Source organism: Hyaena hyaena, unplaced genomic scaffold, assembly GCF_003009895.1.
Source record: "Hyaena hyaena isolate Hyena2069 unplaced genomic scaffold, ASM300989v1 scaffold_839, whole genome shotgun sequence".
In the NCBI taxonomy this organism is placed as follows: domain Eukaryota; kingdom Metazoa; phylum Chordata; class Mammalia; order Carnivora; family Hyaenidae; genus Hyaena; species Hyaena hyaena.
Window position 1 is genome coordinate 830,140 of NW_024081463.1, and position 24,006 is coordinate 854,145.

General features: G+C 37.3%; 1 protein-coding gene and 1 pseudogene across 3 annotated transcripts; one reads left to right on the top strand and one right to left on the bottom strand.

Moving 5' to 3' along the window:
* Nucleotides 1–4,778: 4,778 nt before the first annotated feature.
* On the bottom strand, nt 4,779–20,653 carry SGO1 (shugoshin 1). 3 transcript variants are annotated; one of them, XM_039219709.1, is made up of 8 exons: nt 20,538–20,653; nt 18,315–18,463; nt 17,989–18,185; nt 13,819–13,895; nt 12,161–12,219; nt 10,406–11,206; nt 8,238–8,427; nt 4,779–8,010 (listed from the first exon to the last, which is right to left on the bottom strand). In XM_039219709.1, the coding sequence occupies exons 2-8, from the start codon at nt 18,454–18,456 to the stop codon at nt 7,908–7,910; spliced, it is 1,569 nt and encodes a 522-aa protein (XP_039075640.1). In that variant the 5' UTR covers nt 18,457–18,463; nt 20,538–20,653; the 3' UTR covers nt 4,779–7,907. The 3 variants fall into 3 exon arrangements, with proteins under 3 accessions (XP_039075640.1, XP_039075642.1, XP_039075643.1); XM_039219711.1 differs by lacking the exon at nt 20,538–20,653 and adding an exon at nt 19,847–20,179; XM_039219712.1 differs by lacking the exon at nt 18,315–18,463.
* Nucleotides 19,928–23,467, top strand: LOC120222023 (annotated as a pseudogene).
* The last annotated feature ends 539 nt before the right edge of the window (nt 23,468–24,006 follow it).

Consider the following 24,006-nt stretch of genomic DNA (forward strand, 5'->3'; position numbering starts at 1 on the left):
TGGTTTGGTGTGTTTTCTTCTAGACCATTAAATTCAACAGGGCGATGGTTGGTGACCATCGACTAGATCCATAATTCTTGGCGTTTAGGCATTTTGTTGAAGATGTTTAGAATTGTTGCATTCGTTGGAAGTTTCATAAAAATTCACAAACCACCATTGAGATAATCCCATGAGAGACACTCGACCGTGTCTGTCTTTTGAGTGGGCCACTGCATTTTGCCTACTGTCACTCATTAAACAAAGGGGGGAAAACAGTGGAAGAGGAGTGTTACTGGCTTGGAAGTTAAGTTTCTCTCTCCTCCCAGTTTTTCTATCTGTAAAATAGATGAATGAAGAGATAAAAATATAGCTGATTCTTAGAACTCTCCTAATGAGCTTCTAAAGTCACTCAAAATCTCGACTGCTGGAAAGAATCCTGTATCCTGTTGGGGTATGAAAGAACCCACCCAAGAGTACCTTTTCTTTCTGAATCCTGAACCAATTGAGGTGTCAAAGGAATGCGGCATATGATGGCCAAAATATCTTCATTAATAATAAAATGGATATTGAAGAATGTGCCTTCTGTATCTATGGAAAATGGGCTAATACTGAACCCCAGAACGTGATTGACTCGCCAACAGCTCTGCAGACCCTGCCAGCTTCCCCTCCAAGGGCAGAGCCTTTACCATTGAGTTTAGTACATGGCCAAGAGCAATGGTGCTCTCGAAGGCAGGCCACCTCTGAAAGAGGCGCAGGTGACGGAGCAGCCAAACAGCGCAGCCCAGGGCCCTACTGTAACTTAACTCATCAATTAGGTAAGTCCCTCCCAGGGGAGGAATGAATGAGGGGCACAGGGAGGCCAGGGGGTGATGTCTGTCTTTCCACAGGGATGTAAACAACTGGATTAGAAGTCTCCTTCCCAGTCCACCCCATATATCCATATCAAAAATTGCTAGAAAGTTGTATTCAACATATTTAATAACTGGTTGTATTAGAAAAGTGAAAAGAAGACCGAGGCTTTCTAGTACAAAGAAGTAAAATTTTAAATTATAAAACTTAAGAAATAAAAAGATCAGACTGAGGTACTATGGAGAGGTTAACAACATGTCACCTCCTTTAGCTGATGTTCTTCAATCGTTAAAGAGATTCTAAGAGCAGTACAAGGAAGGATTACTGGTGGGAGCCTGTGGCCTTTTCCATATTGTTCTGAGCTGGTCTGTGGGGGCCCTCATTAACTAGCATTCTCCTCTTACCAAAGCAGAAACAGTACTTTGGAGGAAGACCTTCAACAAAGTACACAGAAGATGATGAAATAGGGTGAGAGAGCACCCATAAGTATCATGAAAAGTTCTCTAATGTAATTTATGTGTCATCTATGCCTTGATTTTTTTTTTTTTTTTTTTTAAACGGGAGCATCTTTTTTTGTGGAAAAAAAACAGACAAAGCTGTAGATTTTCTCTGGGTTTATTAAAAAGCGAAGCAGAGAAAAGTATGGAAAACAAAAGTCACTCTTCCTGCTCCCTCTTGTTATTGGGAAGTCCAACACAACCTTGGCAGGATTAGTGTAAAACGTGAGAAACAACATATCTAATTTGTGTATGTGTGTAATTTTGTGAGCTGAACCAAAGGTTGTCAGTTTTAATTTATTTGGATTTGAAGTTCTTTAAGAGCAATCTCTTGCGGGGGTGCCTGGGTCACTCAGTTGGTTAAGCGTCTGACTTGGGCTCAGGTCATGATCTTGTGGTTCCTGAGTTCGAGCCCTGCATAGGGGTTTGCACTGGTCGTTCGGAGCCTGCTTGGCCCTTTCCCATTTAGGCTCTTTCTTTCTCAAAAGAAATAATCTTTAAAGAAAAAAAAAAGAGCAGTCCCTTGGAGAATGTGCTGGAAGGTAAGGACCTCCTTGCACATGTTCATGCATATGCACTTACTGCAATACCAGTTCATTCGGTACTTGGGCCCTTTCTAAAATTCACTGGTCTCTGTTCTTTGATATTAACCACCCATTTTCTACAGTTAAAAGAAATGGGTATCCTATTTATGCTTAATAATAGCTAAGAACAAAAAAATCTGCTGTTTTGACCAATAAGGCAGTCCAACAACAGAACAGGCAAAGGGTTGTAAGAAAGTGCTTAATGTTGAACACACGTTTCATACAAATTTTATGATCAAGCTCTAATTAAAATATTTTTTAATTAGATAAAATAACAGTGCTATTAATTCAGTCTGCCAGCACTGCTTCTACTCCTCAACACACTCATATTTATAGAGTTGTAGGTTGTTTTGTGGACAACTCAATATTCCCTTCTATATTTAACATTAAAACAAAATCAAAGTGGGCCGCCTGGGTGGCTTAGTCAGTTAAGCGTCCAACTCTTTTTTTTTTTTTTTCTTTTTAATACTTATATATTTTTGAGAGAAAGAGGACAGTTGGGGAGGGGCAGAGAGGAAGGGAGTCACAGAGTTTGAAGCACGCTCCAGGCTCTGAGCTGTCAGCACAGAGCCAGATGGGGGTTTGAACTCATGAACTATGAGATCATGACATTGAACCCTATGTCCGGCTCTGCCCTGTCAGCACAAAGCCTGCTTGGGATTTTCTCCTCCTATCTCTGTCCGTCTGCCACTCACACTCTCTCTCTCAAAATAAATAAACTTTTAAAAATAAAGTATAATTAACAATATAAATGCAGTATATAAAACACACATAATACAATAAAATACACAGATCTTTAGTGTAAGGAGAAAGTATCAATCCTACACAAACTCTTCTAGAAAACATGTAGGAAGACTTTGGAAATCATTTTATGAGGCCAGTATTGTTATCCTTGATACCAAAGTCAGGATAAAATTTATAAGAAAACTATAGACCAACAACCCTCACAAACACAGATTCAAAGACCTTTAACAAAATATTAGCAAATGGAATTCAATATATAAAAATTATTATAGATCATGACCAAGTGGGGCATATCTGATTAAGTTAAGGCTGATGTAACACTGAAAATCCACTAATGTAATTAACTATATGGATAGCATAAAGGAAAAAAAAATGTTCATCTCAACAGATAAAGCATTTGACAAAGTTCAATACCCATTCCTAATAGAAAAAAACCTAGCAAACATAGGATAAAAGGAACCTTCCTCAATATGATAAAGGTAATCAATAAAAACTTACAGCCAACATCACAATAATGCTGAAAGACCAAATGCTTCCAAGATTGAGATAAAAGCAAAGTTGTCTGCTCTCATCACATCTATTCAACACTATAGCAGAGGTTCTAGTCAGTGCAGTACGGAGAAAAGGCATACAAGATAGAAAGAGTGAACTGTCTTTATGTGTGGACCATAAGGTCATGTACATAAAAAAATTCTAAAGAATCTTTGAAAATAGATCCTAGAACTGGTGAGTGAATTTAGCAAGGTCTATATATGAAAATCAGTTGCATGTCCACAAACTAATAGCAACTACATTTCTATAAACTAGCAGCAAACAAGTGAAAATGAATCTTAATCAATTTAGTTAAGAATTATGAAATGCTTAGGATAAACTAACAAAATATGAGCAAAAATCTGACATGACTTCGCAACAGCAAAATTATCTCCATAAGAAAATGAAATGTTGAGGCTGTTGTCAGCCTACAGTCAAAAAGTGTGAGGACAAAATTAAATTCATTTTTAGAAAAAAGAGTGAGAATTTGACCCTCATCAAAATGACTCTAAAAGATATACTTCGGAAACTTGGCTTTGGAAAGTCATGTATACAAATTAAGCCATTTCAGGATAATCACTTAATAAAAGTAGAAATAAAGAGAACTCCACCAATCTAATGGTAAACAGTTAATAGAGAAAGGAAAATAAGGCAGAGTAGATAGCATAAAAATATTTGCTAGAAATATATAAAATTATAGTAGTTATCACAATAAATGTAAATCGACAGAACTTGTTAAGTAAAAGAAGACAATTCAATTTGGACCAAAAACAACATCTAGCTATAGACGTCTTTAATGAGATACATCTAAAACATTAACATAGGAAGGCTTAAAAAAATGGAAAGAAAAGGATATAGTGAAAATGCTAATATTAACCATATACAAATATTAACCACGTATAAGTTGCCTTAGCTATATCAGACATTAAGACAGCATTATGATGGAAAAAGAGTGAACTATTCACTAGGAAAATCAAATTTTGTGGAAGGTGTTACATACGTATGTGTGTATATATGTATATGTGTGTGTGTATATATGTACATACATATACATAGCAATGATGAATCAGGCAAAATTGGTAAAGACAAAAAAGTTGAAAACGTTATACATTATATTCAACAGTTAGAGAATTTATATTCTTTTCAAGCATATACAGTTAAACTTATTTGCAAAATTTGACAACTTTTACTAGTCACAAAAGACTTAAACACAATAAGAACACCATATAAATAATTTTTTGATGTATTACAAAAAGAAGTATAACCCACTAACAACAACATTAATCTCCAATTTGGTATGAAAAAAGTTTCTTTTTTATATAATAGGTCAAAAAAGAAACCACAAAGTTAGGAAATACTTGAAATCAAACTTGAGGACAGAGATATACACAAATAACACTAAAGATGTCATGCAGTAAAAGAGGCAAAAATGAATGCCTTAAAAAACTTAGAAGAGTAGGGGTGCTTGGCTGGCTCAGGTGGTGGAGTATATGACTCTTGATCTCAGGGTCATGAGTTCGAGTACCATGTTGGGCATAGATATTACTTAAAAATAAAATCTTAAATAAAAGAAATATGTAATTTCTATGAAAAATGTCATTTAACTGAATAGAATCAAGAATTAGAGAACTTATAATTATTTTTAAAAAATCAAGACAAAAGTTTACCTACAAAAGCACAGGATAAAATAGTTTCAGTGGCAAAGTTTTACCAAATGTGAATAAGTACAATTTGTTCCAGAGAGCAGAAACGGTAGGTGCAACTAATTTTAAGAGTACTACCAAAAATCTACATGGGAAAAGATATAGGCAAATTTATGATCATAGTATAAAAAACTCCTAAAAATATTGAGCAACAATTTCATCCATGTCTTTTAAAAAAAATTGTCACTTATAAGAAAAAATATGGGGAAAAACTTCATGACGTTGGATTAGGCACTGACTTCTTAAATATAACAATCAAAAGCAAAGACAACCAAGGAAAAATTGATAAATTGGACTTAATCAGAATTAAAAACTGGTGCATCAAAGGACACGCCCAACAGTAAAAGGGCGACCCACATACTGGGGGAAAACATTTGCAAATCACAGAATGGATAAGGGGTTAGTTTCTAGAATGTTTTAGGAACTCCTCTAAGATTCAACAACAAAAACAACCCAATTCGAAAATGGGGATAGCACTTGAATAGACATTTTCCTGAAGAAGGTATATAAATGGACAATAAGCACATGAAAAGATGTTTAACATCATTAATCATTGGGGTAATGCAAGTCAATACCACAGTGAGATGTCACTTCATACCCATTAGGATAGGTATTATGAAAAAAATCCACAAGTATTAGCAAGGATATAAACCCTTGTGCATTGCTGGTGGGAATGTAAAATGGTTCAGCCACTCTGGAATTCAGTATATTGGTTCATCAAAATACAGTATTACCATATTATCAACAATTCCACTTCTGGGTATATATATCCCAAAGAATTAAAAGCAGGAACTCAAGTAGACTTTTGTATTTCTAATAGACAAAAGTGGAAACAACCCAAATGCCCATTGATAGATGAACAAAATGTGGTGCACATATCCAGTGGAATACTAGTCAGACTTAAAAAGAAATGAAATTCTGCTATGTGTGGACATGGATGAAACATGCCACGACATGGATAAAACATTATGTTAAGTGAAAATAAGCCAGATAAAAAAGGACAAATACTGTATGATTCCATTTATGAGGTACTTGGAAGAGTCAATTTCATAGAGACAGAAAGTAGAATAATGGTTACTAGGAGACGGGGTGGGGTGGAGTAAATGAGTAGTTACTATTTAATGACTACAGAGTTTTAGTTTGGGATGATGAAAAAGTTTTGGAGACAGATAATGGTGATGATTGCACAACAATGTGTACATAATGCTACTAAACTATACACTTAAAAATGATCAAAATGATAGTTTTTATATTTTACCGCTAAACTAAAAAACAACAAAAAAGAAAGTGTATAGTATCCAGGACATAGCTAGACAAATAAACCAATAGAAAGAAACTTTGCTGTGTGACAAAGAGAGTGGTATTTATCAGTGGGGAAAAGACAGATTAGTCAATGAATAGTGCTGGAGCAATGGGCTATTCTCATGGAAAATAAAATAAAATCAGATCCCCATTCCACAAAATGCTATACAGTTTAAAGACCTAAGTGAAAAAGCAAAACAACAAATTTTAGAGAAAAACTTTAAGCAAAAAGGTGACAGGACATTAATATTTAAAATTCTTGAACATCAAAAAACATAAAGTAAAAACAGAAAGCTACAACCCATGTAAAAAAAGACAAGTACTATCAAGTAAAAAAGACAATACTATCAAGAATATATAAAGAGCCCTATTCTATTAAGAAAAAGACACTAGTTGAAAAGTGGGAAAAATATATAGTAATTCATAGAAGTAATGAGTGACCAATAAATATTTGAATTCTCACAAGTAATTAACTCAGTGAGATAATATCTCATACATAATTAAAGAAGAGCCATTTCACATTCATTGTCTTAGGTAATTTTATGTCCAATAATACCAAGTGATAGAACTTATAAATTGCTGTTAGGAGAGTGATGACACTCCTTGTGTCCAGAGAATTGGTACAACCACTTTAGAGAGCTGCTCCCCTTCTAGGTATCCACTCCGTGGAAACTTAATCTCATGTGTGCAAGAATGTAGAATATTCACCACAGCACTAATTTGTAATGAAAATAGTGGAAGCAAATTATCTCTCAAAATAATAAGTCTAATTTATTTATATAACTGTACGATGAAAATAATCTACATCTGCCAACATGGATAATAAATCTCAAAAACAATGGTGAGTTAAAAGTTGCAAAAAGATATAGACAATATAACATTCATGTAAAATGTTAAAATATGAAACAATTCTTAACATTCTAGGGATAAACAGTAAGAACACAGAAATACTAAAATTATAAAAACACTGAATTTAGAACTGCCCACTAGAACTTTCTATGGTGATGGAAATGTTCTATATCTGCATTGACCCTAATGTGGTAACAAATATTAAGGAACTATCCTGAAAGTCCACGACATTATAATTTGCTGAGGTATCACAGAACAGTGTACACCTAGAGCTTGGTACTCAGAGCTAATCACTTGCCTAGTCCCAGAAGCTAAGCAACATCAATTCTCTAATCATTATCTCACATTTTACTTGAAATTTTAATGGTATAAAGGATCCCCAAACAACTTAAGGTATACCCTACTGTGTATGTCAAGGATTTATTTTATTCAAATCTATAAAGAGTTTCAAAGGATCCTTAGCTCATCTTCAAAAATCATTCATTCCCACTTTAAGGGAAAAATAAAGATGCCAGAAGCTTATAATTAAAACCCCTTAATTTGAATGATTATTCATTTCCAAAGTTTTCTCAGAAGATATATTTTGAGTAAAATGAAAAGTTTTAGGCCGTTTAAGATATAGGGCGTATGTCCAGTTATTTATATTTAAAAGAAAAAATAAACCAAATTTATTAGTGGTATAAGAAAAAAGCATCACATCTGAAATATAGTTTTGAAGAAATTTTCACGATCGAGAGTTCAGTCAAAGAATATTCCATGGCAACAGTTCAACCCTTTTGTGTACTATCTTACAGATTGTCTCTTGGAGAGACAGGAGGTGTAGAGGATGAATATAAACAGCATACAAAAAACACTTCACTGCATTTGCTTCATACTTTTTTTTTAGAATGGCGTCTGGAATCTTTTTTCTGTTTGAAAATAGGAGAATTCAAGAAACACAAATCTGTAAAAGGGTCTCCTCTTCTCAGTTTCCTGTAAGGGTAGGAAGAATTCTTAGGCATAATTCTAAGCACCCCAGTACCATCTTACTCCTCAATACAAAGTTATTGTAAAATATGCCAGTGTTAATATTCCCACTTCAGTTTTTAATCAAAATTTTATATTTCAAAAAGACTCACTCTTGAACAAAGCTCCAAACCTCTTCCCCCCCTCCCCTACATTTATCACTAAAAGTGGGTTCCCACAAATCAGATACTTACGAAATGAGTGTGGGTTCCTTATAGTTCATACTGGCTGTGCACCTACGCTTAGGCAGAGACACTGCTGGGCTTTCTTTATTCTTTTTTGGAGAAAGAGAGAGTTTTCTGACTTTCAGTACAGGATACAAGGGGGCATTGGTGATATCCTTCAGGCTAAAATGAGGTGAGCGATGAGTTTTAGGTAGTGCACCTACAAAAACAACTTTTACTGAATATGGTTCCAAATTTTAAAAAAACACAGGACTTAAGTCATATGCAAGTACATATCCTAAACATATACAAATCCAGCATTTTATAATATAGATTTTTTAACCTATTCATCATTTTTCCATCCCAGATAACACTGAAATATTAATCACTATAGATGTGAAGAGTTAATACAATAGGCTACTAAGACTTAAAATTCTTAAAAAAAATTTTTTTTCTAAGATAACAGGTGTAATGAATTTAAATTACAGAATTTCATTTTAGTTCTACCTTGCTCTGTAGAATCATCAAGGCCTCCATCTTTTTCAGTACTGTGATTTATCAAGTGGCTTCCTATAGTCTTAAAAAACCACCTTAACTCACTTTATTAAATAAATGAGAATTCTACATCATAGTCTCTGTGTAAACCAGCAGGAAAGGGATTCCCTCTGGTAAAACTAGTATGTTAAAAAGTTATCAATGTATTTCCTATCATAAGCATTCACGTTACTCTATTTTGGAGCTCTATCTACATTGGGTGTCAAGTACTCAGCACACAAAGAACACTGCAAGACAATCTCTTCAAATAGCTTTAAAAAGCTAGTTGTTTTTCCAAGACATACTAAATTATAACTGTAAAATTACTATATTTAGCAACCATGTTCTCCAGACTTATCTAGGTTTCACATGCTGTCTTTTTTTCTCCACTTAAGCATTTTGTACTATACTAATTATTCCAACTTTTAGTTTGGAAAATATGGTTAAGCAACATCCAATCAGCTGGTATATTCTAGAATACTGCTTCTCAAAAGTAATGTATATACAAATCCCCCAGGGAACCTGTGAAAAAGATGCAGATTCTGATTCAAGGGTATGGCCTGAGATTCTGCATTTTTAACATGTTTCAAGGTAATGGTGATGCGGATGATCTGGGGATTAAATTCTGAGTAATACTATCTTAGAGTGTAATTTTTTTCTTTTAAAAAGTATGTAAAATTTCAAGTATACACAAATATGGAGACAACAATATAATGAACCCCCAGTTACCCAGCTTCAGTAATTATCAATATTTTGCCAATCTGGTTTGATTTATATTATTTGAGTCACATTAACATTATTATAGCATATTAAAAAAAAAAATTGTTGCAAACTACCACTGCCTAACTGGTTGACTATGGAAAGTCATTTAAATTTTTTAGGCCTTAAGTTTTCTTATAAACAATATAAGCACGATGATACCTGCATTTTATAAAGTTCTTCTGAGGATCAAATGAAATAGCATGTTTTGAGAATGCTACAACATGACCACGTATATTATAGTTTTATCACAATAACAATTTCCCAGATGAGAATCTTTGTGGGCAGATGCAGGCTATATCAACGTCTGAACCATGCCTACTTTTGATCTAATAAGAGCAAGATTTTTAAGCGACAGCTTTTAGATGTCTTACAAATGTCTACCAAAAAATACTAAGCCCATCAACTGAGGAAAAAAGTTTGGTCTAGTGTTTGGCCACCTTCCACTAACTAGAATGAATCAATTTAAAATCATGGTTCCTGTCAAACTGAATATAAAGCAAAGCCACTAAAATGATAGGTCACTGGATTCAAATTTGATTTCATTTTCAAAGGGCTGTTGTTCAGGTGAGTGTATAAAAGATATTTTAATTCAACCTAACTCCACCAAAAAGTTTTTCTTACCTTGGAAGTCTTCATTTACTGAAATTAAAAATGCTTTCTCCCTAACAAGCAGTATTTGTTCTTAAAGATTTAAAGTAGTTTAAAGCAGGTCATAGCCATACAATTGTGATTTCCACCCCCAACCTGCCATTGTTTAATCAGACTGTAACTTCCCCCAAAGAGACAGATGGCAAGTCTCTAACCTCCCCCAGAGAAACAGATGGGAAGTATAGCATATAAGCATCAGGAGTGATCATTTACTATAAACATTAAAAATGCAGGCAAACAAGTAGATCACTTACTGATAGGAGTTTTTATAAGCTTAGAATCCTCCATCTCTTTCTCGTCCCTACATTTTAGTGCTCTTTTAGGTCGAGGCCTGGCGACTGGGCTCCTTTCTGATTCGCTGGAGAGACCTTGACTGTACTTGCAAGTGGGCAAATAGAGGTCATCAGAGTCATCTCCTGAACCACTTGATTCACAGATGCTCACTTCAGATTCATTGTTGTTTTCTCCTCTGTTAGAATCATTGTTAAATTTTGGTCGGAATGGAGTGAGATGAATTCTCTCTTCCAAATTAAAATTGTAAGCATCACTGGAAGTGACAGATTCATCCAACTTTTTTTTGGAAACAGTTTTTTTATTTTCACTTTTGCTCGCTTTATACTTCGATAGAGGTTTTGATTTTTTCCTTCTGTTAGCTTTTCTTTTGTCTTCTTTTGCACCTCCATGCTTGCTTTTAGTTTGTTCAGGTTTATACTCCAAAATGTCTTCTTTTGTTTTAGTGGATATTTCTGGGTCAATCAGGTTTGGTGATAAGTTAATTTGATCCTTATTCCATTGACAAACATCTTGTTCTACATTTTCAGGTATGTGCGTATTTTCTAGTGGGTCTACACATCTAATTCTTTCCAATTCAAAGGACTGCTCTGAGAAATGACTGATTTCAAAATCATCCAAGGTACCGAACTGACCTATATTATTAAAATGTGTCTTTAAACTGCGACGGACAGATACAGTTCTAGGTAAGACATTATCAGTAGATTTATCTTCATCTGAATTCAAATCAAATTCCAGTCTGTCTTGAGAAACAGGTACTTGCTCTGAGAATTTAAAAGATAAATGAGAAAAATAATAGTTTAACTTTATGGAAACTTTAAAGTCAGTAATGCTAAAACTCAAAATTAAAAATGAAATAAATGAAGTCATCCTGTAGTTTCCCCACATTTGCTAGAAGTAAATATAAATGTGGGGAAATTAATACCACCACCTAATTTATTTGGCAGTGATCAACTGATGGATTCTATCTAACTTGTGAGAGAATCTTACATAACCTCCGAACATATTCTAACTGGGAGTTTTCTGTGTCCCTAGTTGAAAGGTTTAAAGAAAAACTAGTTGGCTACACGTATCTACGGGTATAGGATTCAGTGCGAGAGAACCTCATATTCTAAAGTAGGACAAGTACACTGAGAAAATGGGAGCTAAGGTGTTTTTTGAAAGCTGAGTAAAACTGGGATAATTACAAAGCTTTTCAGGGAAGAAATATTATAAGTATTTTTAGGAAAAGGTTCTGTTTATTCATAGCTATCCCTTCTTCAAAGTTTTGAGAACAGGGACACGTCAATTTAGAAGTGGAAAGAATAGCATGGCTTTGGAGGTCGGCTTTGAGTTTAAGCGCTAGCTCTTGCCATTTGGGCTACTTCTTGTGGAATACTTTACCTCTCTGAGTCTATATAAAATGGGACCAACTGTACCTATATTCTAGGGTTGTTATGAGGGTTAAGTGAGATAATGTAACATGGCTGACACATAGCTTGGCACATAGTAGTTCTCAGTAAACTGCAGACAGTTATAGCTGATTATAGATTTAGCAAAATAAATGGATATATTTTAAAACTGTTATACTCTAAAAAGAATAAACAGATTTGCACAGAAGAATGCCAGATGAGCAAACTTAAAATGTTAAAAAAAAAAAAATTTTTAATTATGTTACTTTTGTTCTCAAAGATCTCATCTTACCCGTAAGAATAGTTTTAGATTTTCACTTGAATTACCTTCTATTTGGGACGATTCTCCTTGTCCTGGAACGTGAGCTTCCAGAAGAAGAACTTGTCTAGCCAATAAAAAACAGAAATTTATTTAATAATTATGTAATAAAAACATTTTTTTTACTTTCATAATTCTATTCTAAATCTACTCAGTATCAAAGAAAACAAAAAACATTTATGCTGATTATATGGAACCTGGTTTGTTATGAATGACATTCAGCTCCACTGGAAGAACTGCCTTATCTATTTGGACAGTTCCTCCTGTTGACATGCCATAACTCATCATTTCATTTACCTGGAGAAACAGCCAATGGAAATTGACTTCTGTATTACAGAAATGCAATTTGATCACTCAACTCTTTAGCAGCCTACTTCGTCATTAGCCAAGCTGTAATTTTTTTTATTTTTGGTAGCATGTTTTTATGGTGCCTAACTACTGACCCCTGTGAAGTTAATACTATTTATTTTCTTTAAAAGTTTTGTCCCCCTGTGGCTCATGAAATAATTTTCTTTTTGCTTTAATACTATTACTGGCTGTTTCATTCTAATTATAATTTTATTCTTTATTTCCTATAAAGAATTTTTTCCTCTAGACATCAAAAATTAAATATAGATTTAGGTAATAGAGTTATGGTAACTAATTAACAACAATTTCAGGAATCTTATAAAAATTCAATGACCCCATCTTCCTTTTTAACATTACATAAATATTTTGTCAGGTCTTACAGTTCAACAGTTTCTTAACTATTCATGATTAAAAATATGGGGGTAGAATTTGTCTTAGTGATTATTTTTATAAAGAGAAGGGCACAGACTTGAAAGGGATATGAGGAGATGGTTTATAGCAGTTCTTAACTGGGGATAATCATACCCCTCACCGGATGTGCGGCACTGTCAGGACACATATTTGGTTGTCTTAACTGGGGGAAGGCAGTGGCATTGGCATTTAGTGGTAGAGGGCAAGGATGCTGCTAAATATCCCAAAATGCTTAGGATAGTCCTCCACAACAAAGAATGATCTGGCCTAAAATGTCAATAATGCTGAAACAGATGAAGCCCAGCTAGAGTGACAGCAGTTCTCTCTATCATAATTGAGATTTTCATTCCACAGGTGTATACATTAGGCAAACTCACTGAACTGTGTAATTAAGATCTGCGCATTTTACTGTATGGAATTATATCTCAATAATTCATAAACAAAGTATACTTGATCCAAGAGAAGGGGAAGAGGGTTTAATGGGGTCTGACTGTATTTAGGAATGAACTGGATTAGCAAGACAGGGTGACAGCTGTGTTAAACGTGATGTTTCATTATATTTCATTTCTAAACCAGACTGTAGCACTGGCAAAATATACTGTCATTTGAATAAACAATCCTTCTTAGAATAAAAACATGATATCAGAGAAATACAACTGAAGGAATTCAATTATATTTAAATAGTTAGCTTATTCCTAACATCAAAAAAGTAAATATAAGAAAGTTTTGGCTTAGCTATATGTAACAGAATATCAACATATCAAAATTTCTAAAATGCATTTTTTGTAGAGAAAACATCAGACTCCAAACACAAGAATCAATACAATGCAAATTTTCTTTCATAAATGTGTCACAGAATTACATCTTTTTTGACATTAGTAATTGTAATAATGAATTTGATACCAACGGTAAATCCTTCACAAATAAATCCCTGGAGTTGTTGTCACTGCTGGGGGCCATTCCAGAGGGACATGCTTCCTGGTTCTGTTAATATAGTAAAACAAAGAAAACACTGGTACAATTGATATATTCATAACAAAGCATTCATTTTTTCAACAATAAAAATGTACCAACAGTCTACTATGGTGCCAGGCCCTGTTCTAGGAACCAAGTCTACAGCAGCTAAAACATATATTTAAGTCCAACTCTCTTAAAGCTTACATTCTAGTGTAGGGAAAGAAAAATTTTTAATGAAAGGAAAAAGATACATAAATAATTTCAGAGAGTGATAAAGTGCTATGAAGGAAATACTCAGAGTTGAAGTGACCAAGACTGACTGAGGTTGGAGGTTCCCTTAGACAGATAGGGTGACTTTCATCTGAAATCTAAAGAATGCAAAGAAGCCCACCATTGAAAGGGGAGGGAAAGAAAAAGTGGTGGAAACAGCAAATACAAAAGTCGTGATGTAGGAAAAGCCTTGCTGTGTTTAGAAAAGAAAGGCCATTTTGCCTGGAATCATATATGACCTCTCTCATAATGAGAACAACAGGAGGGGTTGTATATTCAGAGACCAGAGAACGTGGGGCCTTGGGAGTCTTGAGTTTGGATTTTAGTCCCAGTGTTATGGTTACTTAATTATTAAGCAGGGAAGTGAATCGTAAGTTTTAAAAAGATCAGTCTGACCACTGTATGAAACATGGATTGAAAGGGGCCAAGAGCAGAAGAAGTTAGGTAGTTACTGTAGTAAATCTAGCAAGACAGCTATCTGCTAGGACTTGAGTCCTACAGCTACAGAGGTGAAGCCCAGTGGAAGGTGTTGAGAGAACACAGTATGCTGAGACTGAATAGGTGTGGAGGTGAGGAGAGTGGGGAAAGAGGGAGAGGGAAGCCTCTTTGGTTCGGACCTGAGCAAATGGACAGGTTGTTTTATGAGATGAATAAGACGGACAGACAAAGGCAGAAGTACACAGTATCTTTGGGAGAGGGAAAATAAAGAGTTGTACTTTGTACAAAATGTTTGAGATCCTTGTGGCGCCTGGATCCCTCAGTCAGTTAAGCATCCAACTTCACCTAAGGTCATGATCTCATAGTTCATGAGTTCAAGCCCTGCGTCAGGCTCTCTGCTGACTGCTTGGAGCCTGGAGCTTGTTTCAGATTCTGTGTCTCCTGCTCTCTGTGCCCCTTCCTTGCTCGTGCACTGTCTCTCAAAAATAAATAAACATTAAAAAAATGTTTAAGATCCTTTATTAATATTTAAGTGGATAGCTCAAGTAGTAGTCGTGTGTGTGTGTGTGTGTGTGTGTGTGTGTGTGTGTGTGTGTGTGTGTGTTGAGCCATAAATTTGGAAGTTGCCAGCAGACAGTGAGTGTTTAAAGGCATGGGAGGGGGGTAAGACAAGATGGGTCTAGGACAATTGACATTTGAAACTAAAGAAGAAGTGAGCAAAGGAGACAGATGTGTAACAGAAAGGACTAGGAAAGTATGGTAGTAAGAAAGCTAGGAGATTGAAGTATGTTATTATTTTAAGGTCAAGAAGAAAGAGAGGTGACCACTAAATTTGGTAACATGGGGGTTGTGGGGACCTTGGCACAGTGACCATAGAATGATGGGGATAAAAGCCAGGTAAGAGGGAGTTCAAATGTAAATGGAAGCTGAGGAAGTGAGGACAGTAAGTGCACTGTTGTCTCTGCTAAAGTTTGGCTGTGAAGGGAAGCAGAGAAATGAGGAGGTAGAGGGATATGAAATCAGCAGAGGTTTCATTTATTTTCTTTTTCTCTTAAGGCAAAAGATATTAAAGCACATCTGTATGACAGCTAGAATGATTCAGTCAAGGGGCAGATCCAGGTTGAAAGAGTGCAAACTTTCAGGACCAAAGTGCTTGAGGGGATGAGAAAAAGGGAATCTGATGCACAGGGAAAGGCTTGGCCTTTGACATGTGCAGAGACACTTCTGCCCCTGTGACAGGAGGGAAGACAGAGAACAGTGCAGATACAGGCAGGTTTGTAGATTTGTAGATACAGGCAGGTGAGAGTTCCAGACTGATTGCTTAGAAGTCACTCTAATTCAGTGCAGTTGTTTTTTGAAATTTGACACACATATAATATGCTGATGTTATGAGAGGTTAAAACTGTTCAAGAGAAACAAAATAATTAGAAATTTAATCCTATTACAAATTTTAAATTTAGTTTCAATTTAGCTCATGTTCTAAATTTAAGTAGTAGCATTATTGAAGGTAAATAAAGGAGAATATTTAACTGTAGAATAATGTAATTTAGTCACAAATTACTAAAAAGATCTATTATAAAATTTAGGAAACAAAAGCTATTAGAAAATACTTTATGATTAATCTTATAAACTAAGTTAACTATTGGTAGGCAAGAAAAACCTTCTTCTTATCAAAGCATTTTAAGTTTTTAAGCATGTTAAGTCCATTACTGTTTAATTGACTTGATAAACATGGAAGCACGCGAGTATAGAATGATGGCTGAAGAGTGATGCATATGGCAAATGCATGGCAGAAAACAATCTTGATGTTAAATGCTAAGAACACTTTTTCCCAGCAACTAATTTTTTAAGTTTATTTATTTTGAGAGTGAGAGAGAGAGAGAGAGAGAGAAAGAGAGAATCCCATGCTGACTCCCCACTGTCAGCACAGAGCCCAACATGGAGCTCAATCCCACGAACTGTGAGATCATGACCTGAGCTGAGATCAAGAGTCAGATGCGTAACTGATTGAGCCACTCAGGAGCCTCAGCTAATAACATTTTAATAAATACTCAAAAAGCAATGATAAATGTCAAAAAGCCTGCAATAACAGTTCCCATCCCCCCATTGTTTTTGTGATCGTCTCACTGGGTATTCATTTCTCACTATTCTCTATATGATTTCACCAAAAACTTTGGAAAGGGAAAAGGAACATTCAAATGTCTTTGGAGTAATTTTCTTTCCTTACTAGTTGACCAAACAAGGAAAAGAAAAAAAATTAGGAAAGATTTTATTCTGAAGGGGGGAAAAACAAACAACCAAAAAAACCCCCTACCTTTTAAAATAATTTAATCCTCACAATACAGGAAAATATCAAATCTTTTATAGATAATTCTCTGCTACACCATATATGCATATATTGCATATATGTATATGTATGTACATTCTCTATGTCATACGTAGGAAAAATATGGAGTCACCTTTCATCACTGACTCCTGCTGTCAGAGGAGAGACAATTTTAATTCCCTTCCTGAGTCTTTACTCTTCCCTGATTCACGATGCTCTGGCTTTCTTCTCTGGTTTCCTGGCCTACCTGCCAACACAACTGTCTTCACTGGCACAGCAAACAGACGGCCACCCACAAGAAAAGTAAACTTGTTTCTGTGACTACCTGACATGCACCACTGCTTTCTGTCTGCCCCCAGTAGTTTTCCTAGGAAAAGGAAAGGAGATCCTGGCTCATCATTATCTCTTCTTGGGATACTTGTGCAGGGGGACGCAAAGAATATCAAGCTTTTTCCACATCTGTTATATTTTGGCTGACCCTTCCATATAACCTTGAATACAACAGAATAATATTAAACAGCAAACAGCAAAATGTTTAAGATATTTCTTGTCTGGGAATTAATGTATACCTTTCCTTATTTGACCAACTAGTAGGTAAAAAATGACTCTCCAAAACACACTTAAATACTGCCCCCTCCTTCCCAAATTAAGGTAGTTCTTATAAGACCTCACTAGGTATAACAAAACTACATAGAAAAGCTAAGATTTATAGCGCCGATTGAAACTTTTGGACTAGTCTGCTTCAGGTACCACTATTAGATCTTTAGCTGAGTTGCCCTATATTTGGCTCACTTAGCTGAAGAGTCAAAAAGGACCAGCAGTGCAAAATGCTGAACTATTTCTTCTGTACCTTGTCTTGCTACCTGCTTTCAGAAGCAGGTTATACAAGCACAAGCCTCAATCATGTATACGCCTGGAGTTTTCCTAACTGGCTGTGCTAGAGCACTGATGAAAGACGTTTTGATCAATTCACTACTAACAGAGCTATCAGTCAGTAATGAATTTAAATAATATAATTGATCTAAACTACCAAGTGACCGATTTCACATTTTTTCCTAAGAAAGTCAGCTTTTGTAATGAAAATACCTGAGCAGTCTCTCCCATTTGTTGTGAAGTCAGTTTTCCTTTCAGTGCGTAGAGCTGACATGTGAGGTAGTAACATTCTCTTCTCAGCTGTAGGATGATATCTTGGGCTTCTCTCACTTTGGATTTTTCGTTTTCCAAAGCTACAGCTAACATTCTGTTGTTGTCTTGGTAGTTTTTTAACAGTGTAGAAGTATTGGCTGAAAGAGGATACATTTTTTTATTATGTATTAAATGTAAACTTAAACTTAAAAAAAAAACTTAAAAGGTAAACTTAAATGAAATCACATCATTTCATGATGCAAATGGACAACACGAAAATCTCTTACTGATTATTTGGCATGGTGCAGCTATAAAAGACTTTCGTTTGCCAATCTCTGCCAAATTTTTACTCCTTTTCTCTTTCATTCGTTTCTTTATGTCTTCAAGACTATCTTGAAAGGACTTTTTAAGGCACCTTTCCTTGGCCATCTTCTGCCTAGGGATTTAAAACAATAAAAAGTATTTAATTTTTCTAAGAGATAACATCAAATATAAAACAAGACTGAAGACACAGGTTGTTCATAAAGAATGGCTTGAGTAGACTTAGTAAGTGTAGAATTAGCTTGAAGAAGCTGGCTAACCTGGTAATAACTTAGATTCTGCAGTTTTTAAATCTCACTAACATTTTAGCATACTCTTATCCTCCTCAGGTACTTTATAGGGAAAATTAAGAAATATGTATTTCAACCCAAAGACTCTGTAATATGTCACTTATTTATCTTTAACAAATAGCCACTGGGGGGTAGTGTATACAAGGCATTATGGGATATACTTAATATTATATTTTGATGTTACTATTATTTATGTTTCCTACAGACAACGTTTATGACCAGCATTTAGCATTTACTAGACATACGGCATTAGTTCAGAGGTAATCCTGTATGTGGGCTTTGTTTTCCACTTCTGCTCTACATTATTAACTTATCAGATCAGGTCACTTGATGGAATTAATCAAGAGTTATTCTTCCACACTCTTTTAGCCCAATACTTTAGATCTGCACACACTCTCATGAAAGTCAAGGTCCTCCTCAGAGTTTTATAAACTATGTAGCACTATATACAATCTTAATCGGCTATTTTAACAGTCATAGAACTAGAAAGAGCAGAACTGAGGCAGAGGAACATGCCAGTTTTCTCAGTTATTTTTAAAACTCAGTTGTTAGCTCCTAGTAAGTCATGAGTATAGCAAACAAGACATTAAATAACTATTGTTCTACAAACAGTTGTTTTACATACAGTTAAAAGTAGTAAATAAAACAAGCAGTGATAGTGAAATACGCTGAGTATATTAATACATAAATATACTTAAATCCTTCAATGCTGCAAATCAGATTTGCTTAAATATTTTGCTACTAAGCACATCAAACTACTATTCATGAACATCTTTTACCCTGGATTGCACTTTGCAGATCACAAAATTGCAAAAAATAATTCCTGTTTCCTACAACTATATTTACATTTTTCACTACAAAAGATACCTTCATTTCCTCTATGCTGGCCAAATATTTTACTGAACCTCACATTTTCTTGAGTATTTTCTCCAGCGCACATTTATCTTCCTTTATGCACTGTCTGGGGGTGTTAACTATAGACCTCAGATGTTATTTTCTCTTTAACAACAGATAGGACATATACTGGGATGTTTCCAGTACAGCTAACACAACTCTTTTTTTTAAAGCACTAGTGTTAAGTGGGTTGTACAAAACAGCGTCTCACAATGGAGCTTTTAAAGTTTGAACAGGAGATGTTTGAAAGTGACACAGATTAAGTAACTGATCAAGTTAGTTTAGTAAAGTACCTAAAATAGTTTCGTTATCACCTTTTACTTAAAATCACCAGAGAAAACTGCCGTATGAGAAGTCCCCTACGTAGGCCGAAGGGGGTGTGGTGGAGAGAACGAATGAAAACGGGTCGCGGCGCGGGAGGGGTCGGTCAACAGCTTATTCGAGCAAAGGGTCCGGATTCGGAAGAGCCTAGAATATCCGATCTCCGTCATAATCCTTCCCTCACTGCCGCTGCGGGGGCGGCCAGGCAGGGCCCAGCCCGGCGCGAGCTTCTCCCGGCAGACCCAGGAAGCACAACAGAAGCGCGCCCAGCGTACCGCGCTGCACGAGAACAGCCGCCAGTCTGTGCGCCCGCGCGTCGAGCCTGGCTTTTAACTGCGGTAAATGCCCTTCCAGATCACTTCGTCCACAAAACTCTGCAAGGCAGGAGGCTCGTGTCTCCGTGTATTGAACAAGAGGAGACTGGAGCGTCGGAAAGCGCAAGTCGAGTGGGTGGACAGAGACAGGCGGCCAAACCGACTCCACGATCGAGCTTCTGGCCACCGAATTTAGAACCCCAGAGAGACCTCCGAGGAAAGACCAACAAGGACCACGACCACCCTGTTCCACACCTGAAAAACCTGGGCTTTCTCTTTCTCGGAGGGGCACGGGTAAAGTCGAGGGGGTGGGGTGTTGCCGGAAGAAGGTCCGGAGATCCTCCTCCCACAGGTACGTCCCAAACAGTACCTTGGCCACCACTTCTGGCGCAGCTGCCGCTCTCCTTACATTCCAAGGCTCCGCGGGGCTGCCCGGCCGGCGTACCCGCGCTTCGGACCCTCCAGGTCTAGGCTGTCTCCAGCCGCCCGCCGGCTAACGCCACCACATTCGAAATTCTCCGCCGCGCTCACCCATTGGCTGCCTGGCAGGCGGTCACGTGAGGCGACCGCGCCGCCAGGAGTCCCGCCTCCCGGGGCTGTCTCACGTGACTCACTCCGAGACACCACATCCGGGCATCTACCGCTCCTCCCGCCCCCCGCCTCCCGAGGGGGCGGAGTCATTAGTGAGCGCTTTGAGCTGTCGACTTTTTTCTTCTCGGAGTCTTTGACTTTTCGGGGTGGATCCGCCGCGAGATCTTTAAGGGTGGGTATTTTAGGGCGATCAAAAGCTTCCTGTTTCTTTAGTCGTACAGCTTCCCGTCTTTGGGATTGCACTCGAGGGCTCCCTCTTGTGAGAAGAATCTTGTTTGCCCGCCGAAGCAGTCCGCCGGCTGCCCACAGGCGTCTCGTAGGGAATATTAAAAACCAAAATAGGAAACAAATTTTGGATTAACAGGATATTAGGGAAGTTGCAGATATCTGGAATATTCAGCCCCAGGTTCTTTGGCTGCCTCTGGCTCTTTAACCCTCTGGAAATGGCACAAGCATCGGACAGCTACTGACCCAGAAGTCTGGGAAATTTTCCTTATTGATATTTTATTCTCCCTTAGCCTTTCACCCAGTCCTGTCAATTCTACCTTTTACGTATTTTTCACGTCCAAACCCCACTATTTCCCATACTTAAATCCAGCCAAATACCTACTCTTACTATGAACTGGACCAGTACCTACTCTGACCGCAGACTCCAATCCCTTATGTTCTTCATAGAATGATGTTTTGACAAAGCAAATATGATTCAATATGAAGCTCTTGAATGGCTTCTCACTGCATTTAAGACAGAGTTCAAACACCTAAAGGTGTTTCGTCGGTAATGAACCCCATGGTTCCGAGTTCTGCCTCTTCTGAATTTTCTTTCATTTCCTTGTAATTCATCTTGCTGCTTTTGCCCATGCTGTTTTGTCTGTCAAGAACAGTCTTTCCTCCTCTTGAGCCCAGTTAGTCTTACTCATGCTGCAGGTCTCACTCTGTAGAGGTGAATTCTTCCAGAAAGACTTATCTGTTCTCAACGCCCCCTTAATAGTCCGAATGTACATCCTTAGTGCTAAGCATGCACTTTCCCTTTAATACCCCTGTAGCATTGACTTGTCATTTATTGCCTATATATTCAACTTGGAGACGGGTAGAACTGTATTTGCCTGTTTATTGTTGAATAGTCACCCTCTATTTAGCAACTTGAGGTTAGTAAATATTCACTGGGACAATAAAAGAATGAGTAAATGAAACCTAAGCAATTATTTTCAATTTAGATATTCAATTCATCATAAAGATTTTTTTTTATTTCTAGGAGAGAGAGAGAGAGAGACAGCGTGAGCAGGGGAGGGTCAGAGAGAGAGGGAGTCACAGACTGAAACAGGCTCCAGGCTCTGAGCGGGCAGTCAGCACAGAGCCCGACGCGGGGCTCGAACCCACGAACCGCGAGATCATGACCTAAGCGAAAGTCGGACGCTCAACCGACTAAGCCACCCAGGCGCCCCAGATTTTTTTTTTTTTTTTTTTAAAGATAACCAACATTTACATCCTTACCCTTGTCTAGTCCTCACCTCACACCTTCCTGGCTTGAGTGGAAAAGATTAGAATGTTTGTCTTTAGCCAACAACTTCCCCTCCAGGTGTTAGGAGCCACATCTCCTCCACTAGTAGAGGTTTTCTAGAGTAGTTTTCTACTCTGGGCGCTGTGGCGCATAGGTCAGAGGCATCAAGAAGAAAGGGTCAGCCCAGACGTGTTGCTGGTTTTGGTGGTAGGTGGCTGTACTGCAGCTCAGGGTCAGAGGCCCGCCTCTTGCACCAGCCTCCACAGTGGCATTAATCACGCCGCTCTGCGGGTGTGGGTGGTGGTGGCAGTCTTGGCAGTTGGCTTCGGCAGCGGCAGCAATCCTGGAAGCTGGGACAGGGACCTGGCCACGTTGGCATTGGTACAGGTGCATAGCAGGTGCGACTTCGCGTGCACACTGCCACAGGTCTGCCCTGGTGGGCCTGCGTGGTCCTCACCAGCGTCGTCCTGCTGGGCGTGGTCTAGTGCCTCCCAGGCGCTTCCCAGCACTACATCCTGGCCAAGGCAGAAAATTTGCAGCCAGAAATAAAAGCATTGCAAGGCATCTTAACCAAGAAGTTGCAGTTAGTGCAGAGCAGCTGGGTGGTCCAGAAGAGATGCCAGGCCAACTTACCTAGAGAATATGTGGAGGCTTGTTTCAGAGCTGTTTGGTCGGGACAGCTGCCACCCTCTCAAAGCCACCGTGTTCATCCGGATTCAGTTTCCAATGTGGATCTTCATGTCTGTTCCTCTTAAGAATTTTAGCACAGGGGCAAAACATTCAGATGTAGGTTTTTCTGTTCATGAACAGTTAGCTGCTGATGGGGTCCTGTGGTTTCCTGACCTCACTGCACTGGATTGCACTTGGATTCGGCCCATCTCCGTTGGTGTCATCAGTTTATTAATAGTGGAGATTTTTGCTCTGCAAAAAATTGGAATGGCTCATTTTCAGATGTATATTACCTACTTTGTGTGGTATCCGTGTTGATGATTCCAACTGCTGCAACGGTGCCTTCATCAATTGTCCTCTACTGCTTATGCTCCAGATTCATGGCCCTTTCACAGAATTTGTTGCTGCGTTCTCTTATGTTTTGCCAACTTTGCCCAATACTGTTGACCAAGTCAGATTCAGACACTCCTAGTAAGGACCACTTTGCTGCTTTTTATGCTAAGTTCATTTCAAGAGATAGACATGCTTTCCAGGAATTTTAAAACAATTACAAGGGTCACTATCATCATATATTTAGGTTTAGAAATTCAGATGTGATTTAATTTACTTTATTTAAAATCATGAATTGTGTGAAGTACTGTGAGTTAAGATATAATCCAAATATATTTGACAATACTTAAAATCTTTTAAATGCTAGAAATGTATGTTTAATTGTATTGTAAAAGTACAAATGTGAATCAAAGTGTCTGGTTCTGCTTATAAAATTATAATTTCCTAGAGGTGCCAGAACTGTGGAAAACAGGATTAGATGCTGAATGATGTCAAATTATACTGACCAACCTCATAAAGTTTTATAAAGTAGGGGAATCCAGTAAGGTGATTCTTAAAATTTTGGAGGTGTAAAGGATCATAGACCCATTTGTATACCTACTAAAGCTATGGTTTTCTTTTCAGAAAAATCCTGGGACTCACAACATGGGGTCCTTATTAGATGACCCCCTTCATCTTTTCTGGTAATTCCTGGTTGAGAAATGGAACACACAATGATTATGAGTTAATATGTGACTTTTAAAGAATGGAC

Excerpts from the sequence above, each read along its gene's own strand:
- SGO1 (XM_039219709.1), bottom strand. The coding sequence starts at position 18,456 with ATGGCCAAGGAAAGGTGCCTTAAAAAGTCCTTTCAAGATAGTCTTGAA. Across the intron at positions 11,207-12,160 it reads AGAATCGTCCCAAATAGAAG|AGCAAGTACCTGTTTCTCAA; the intron begins GTAATTCAAGTG and ends TTAAATTCTCAG. Across the intron at positions 8,011-8,237 it reads AAGGAACCCACACTCATTTC|GAAACTGAGAAGAGGAGACC; the intron begins GTAAGTATCTGA and ends CTACCCTTACAG.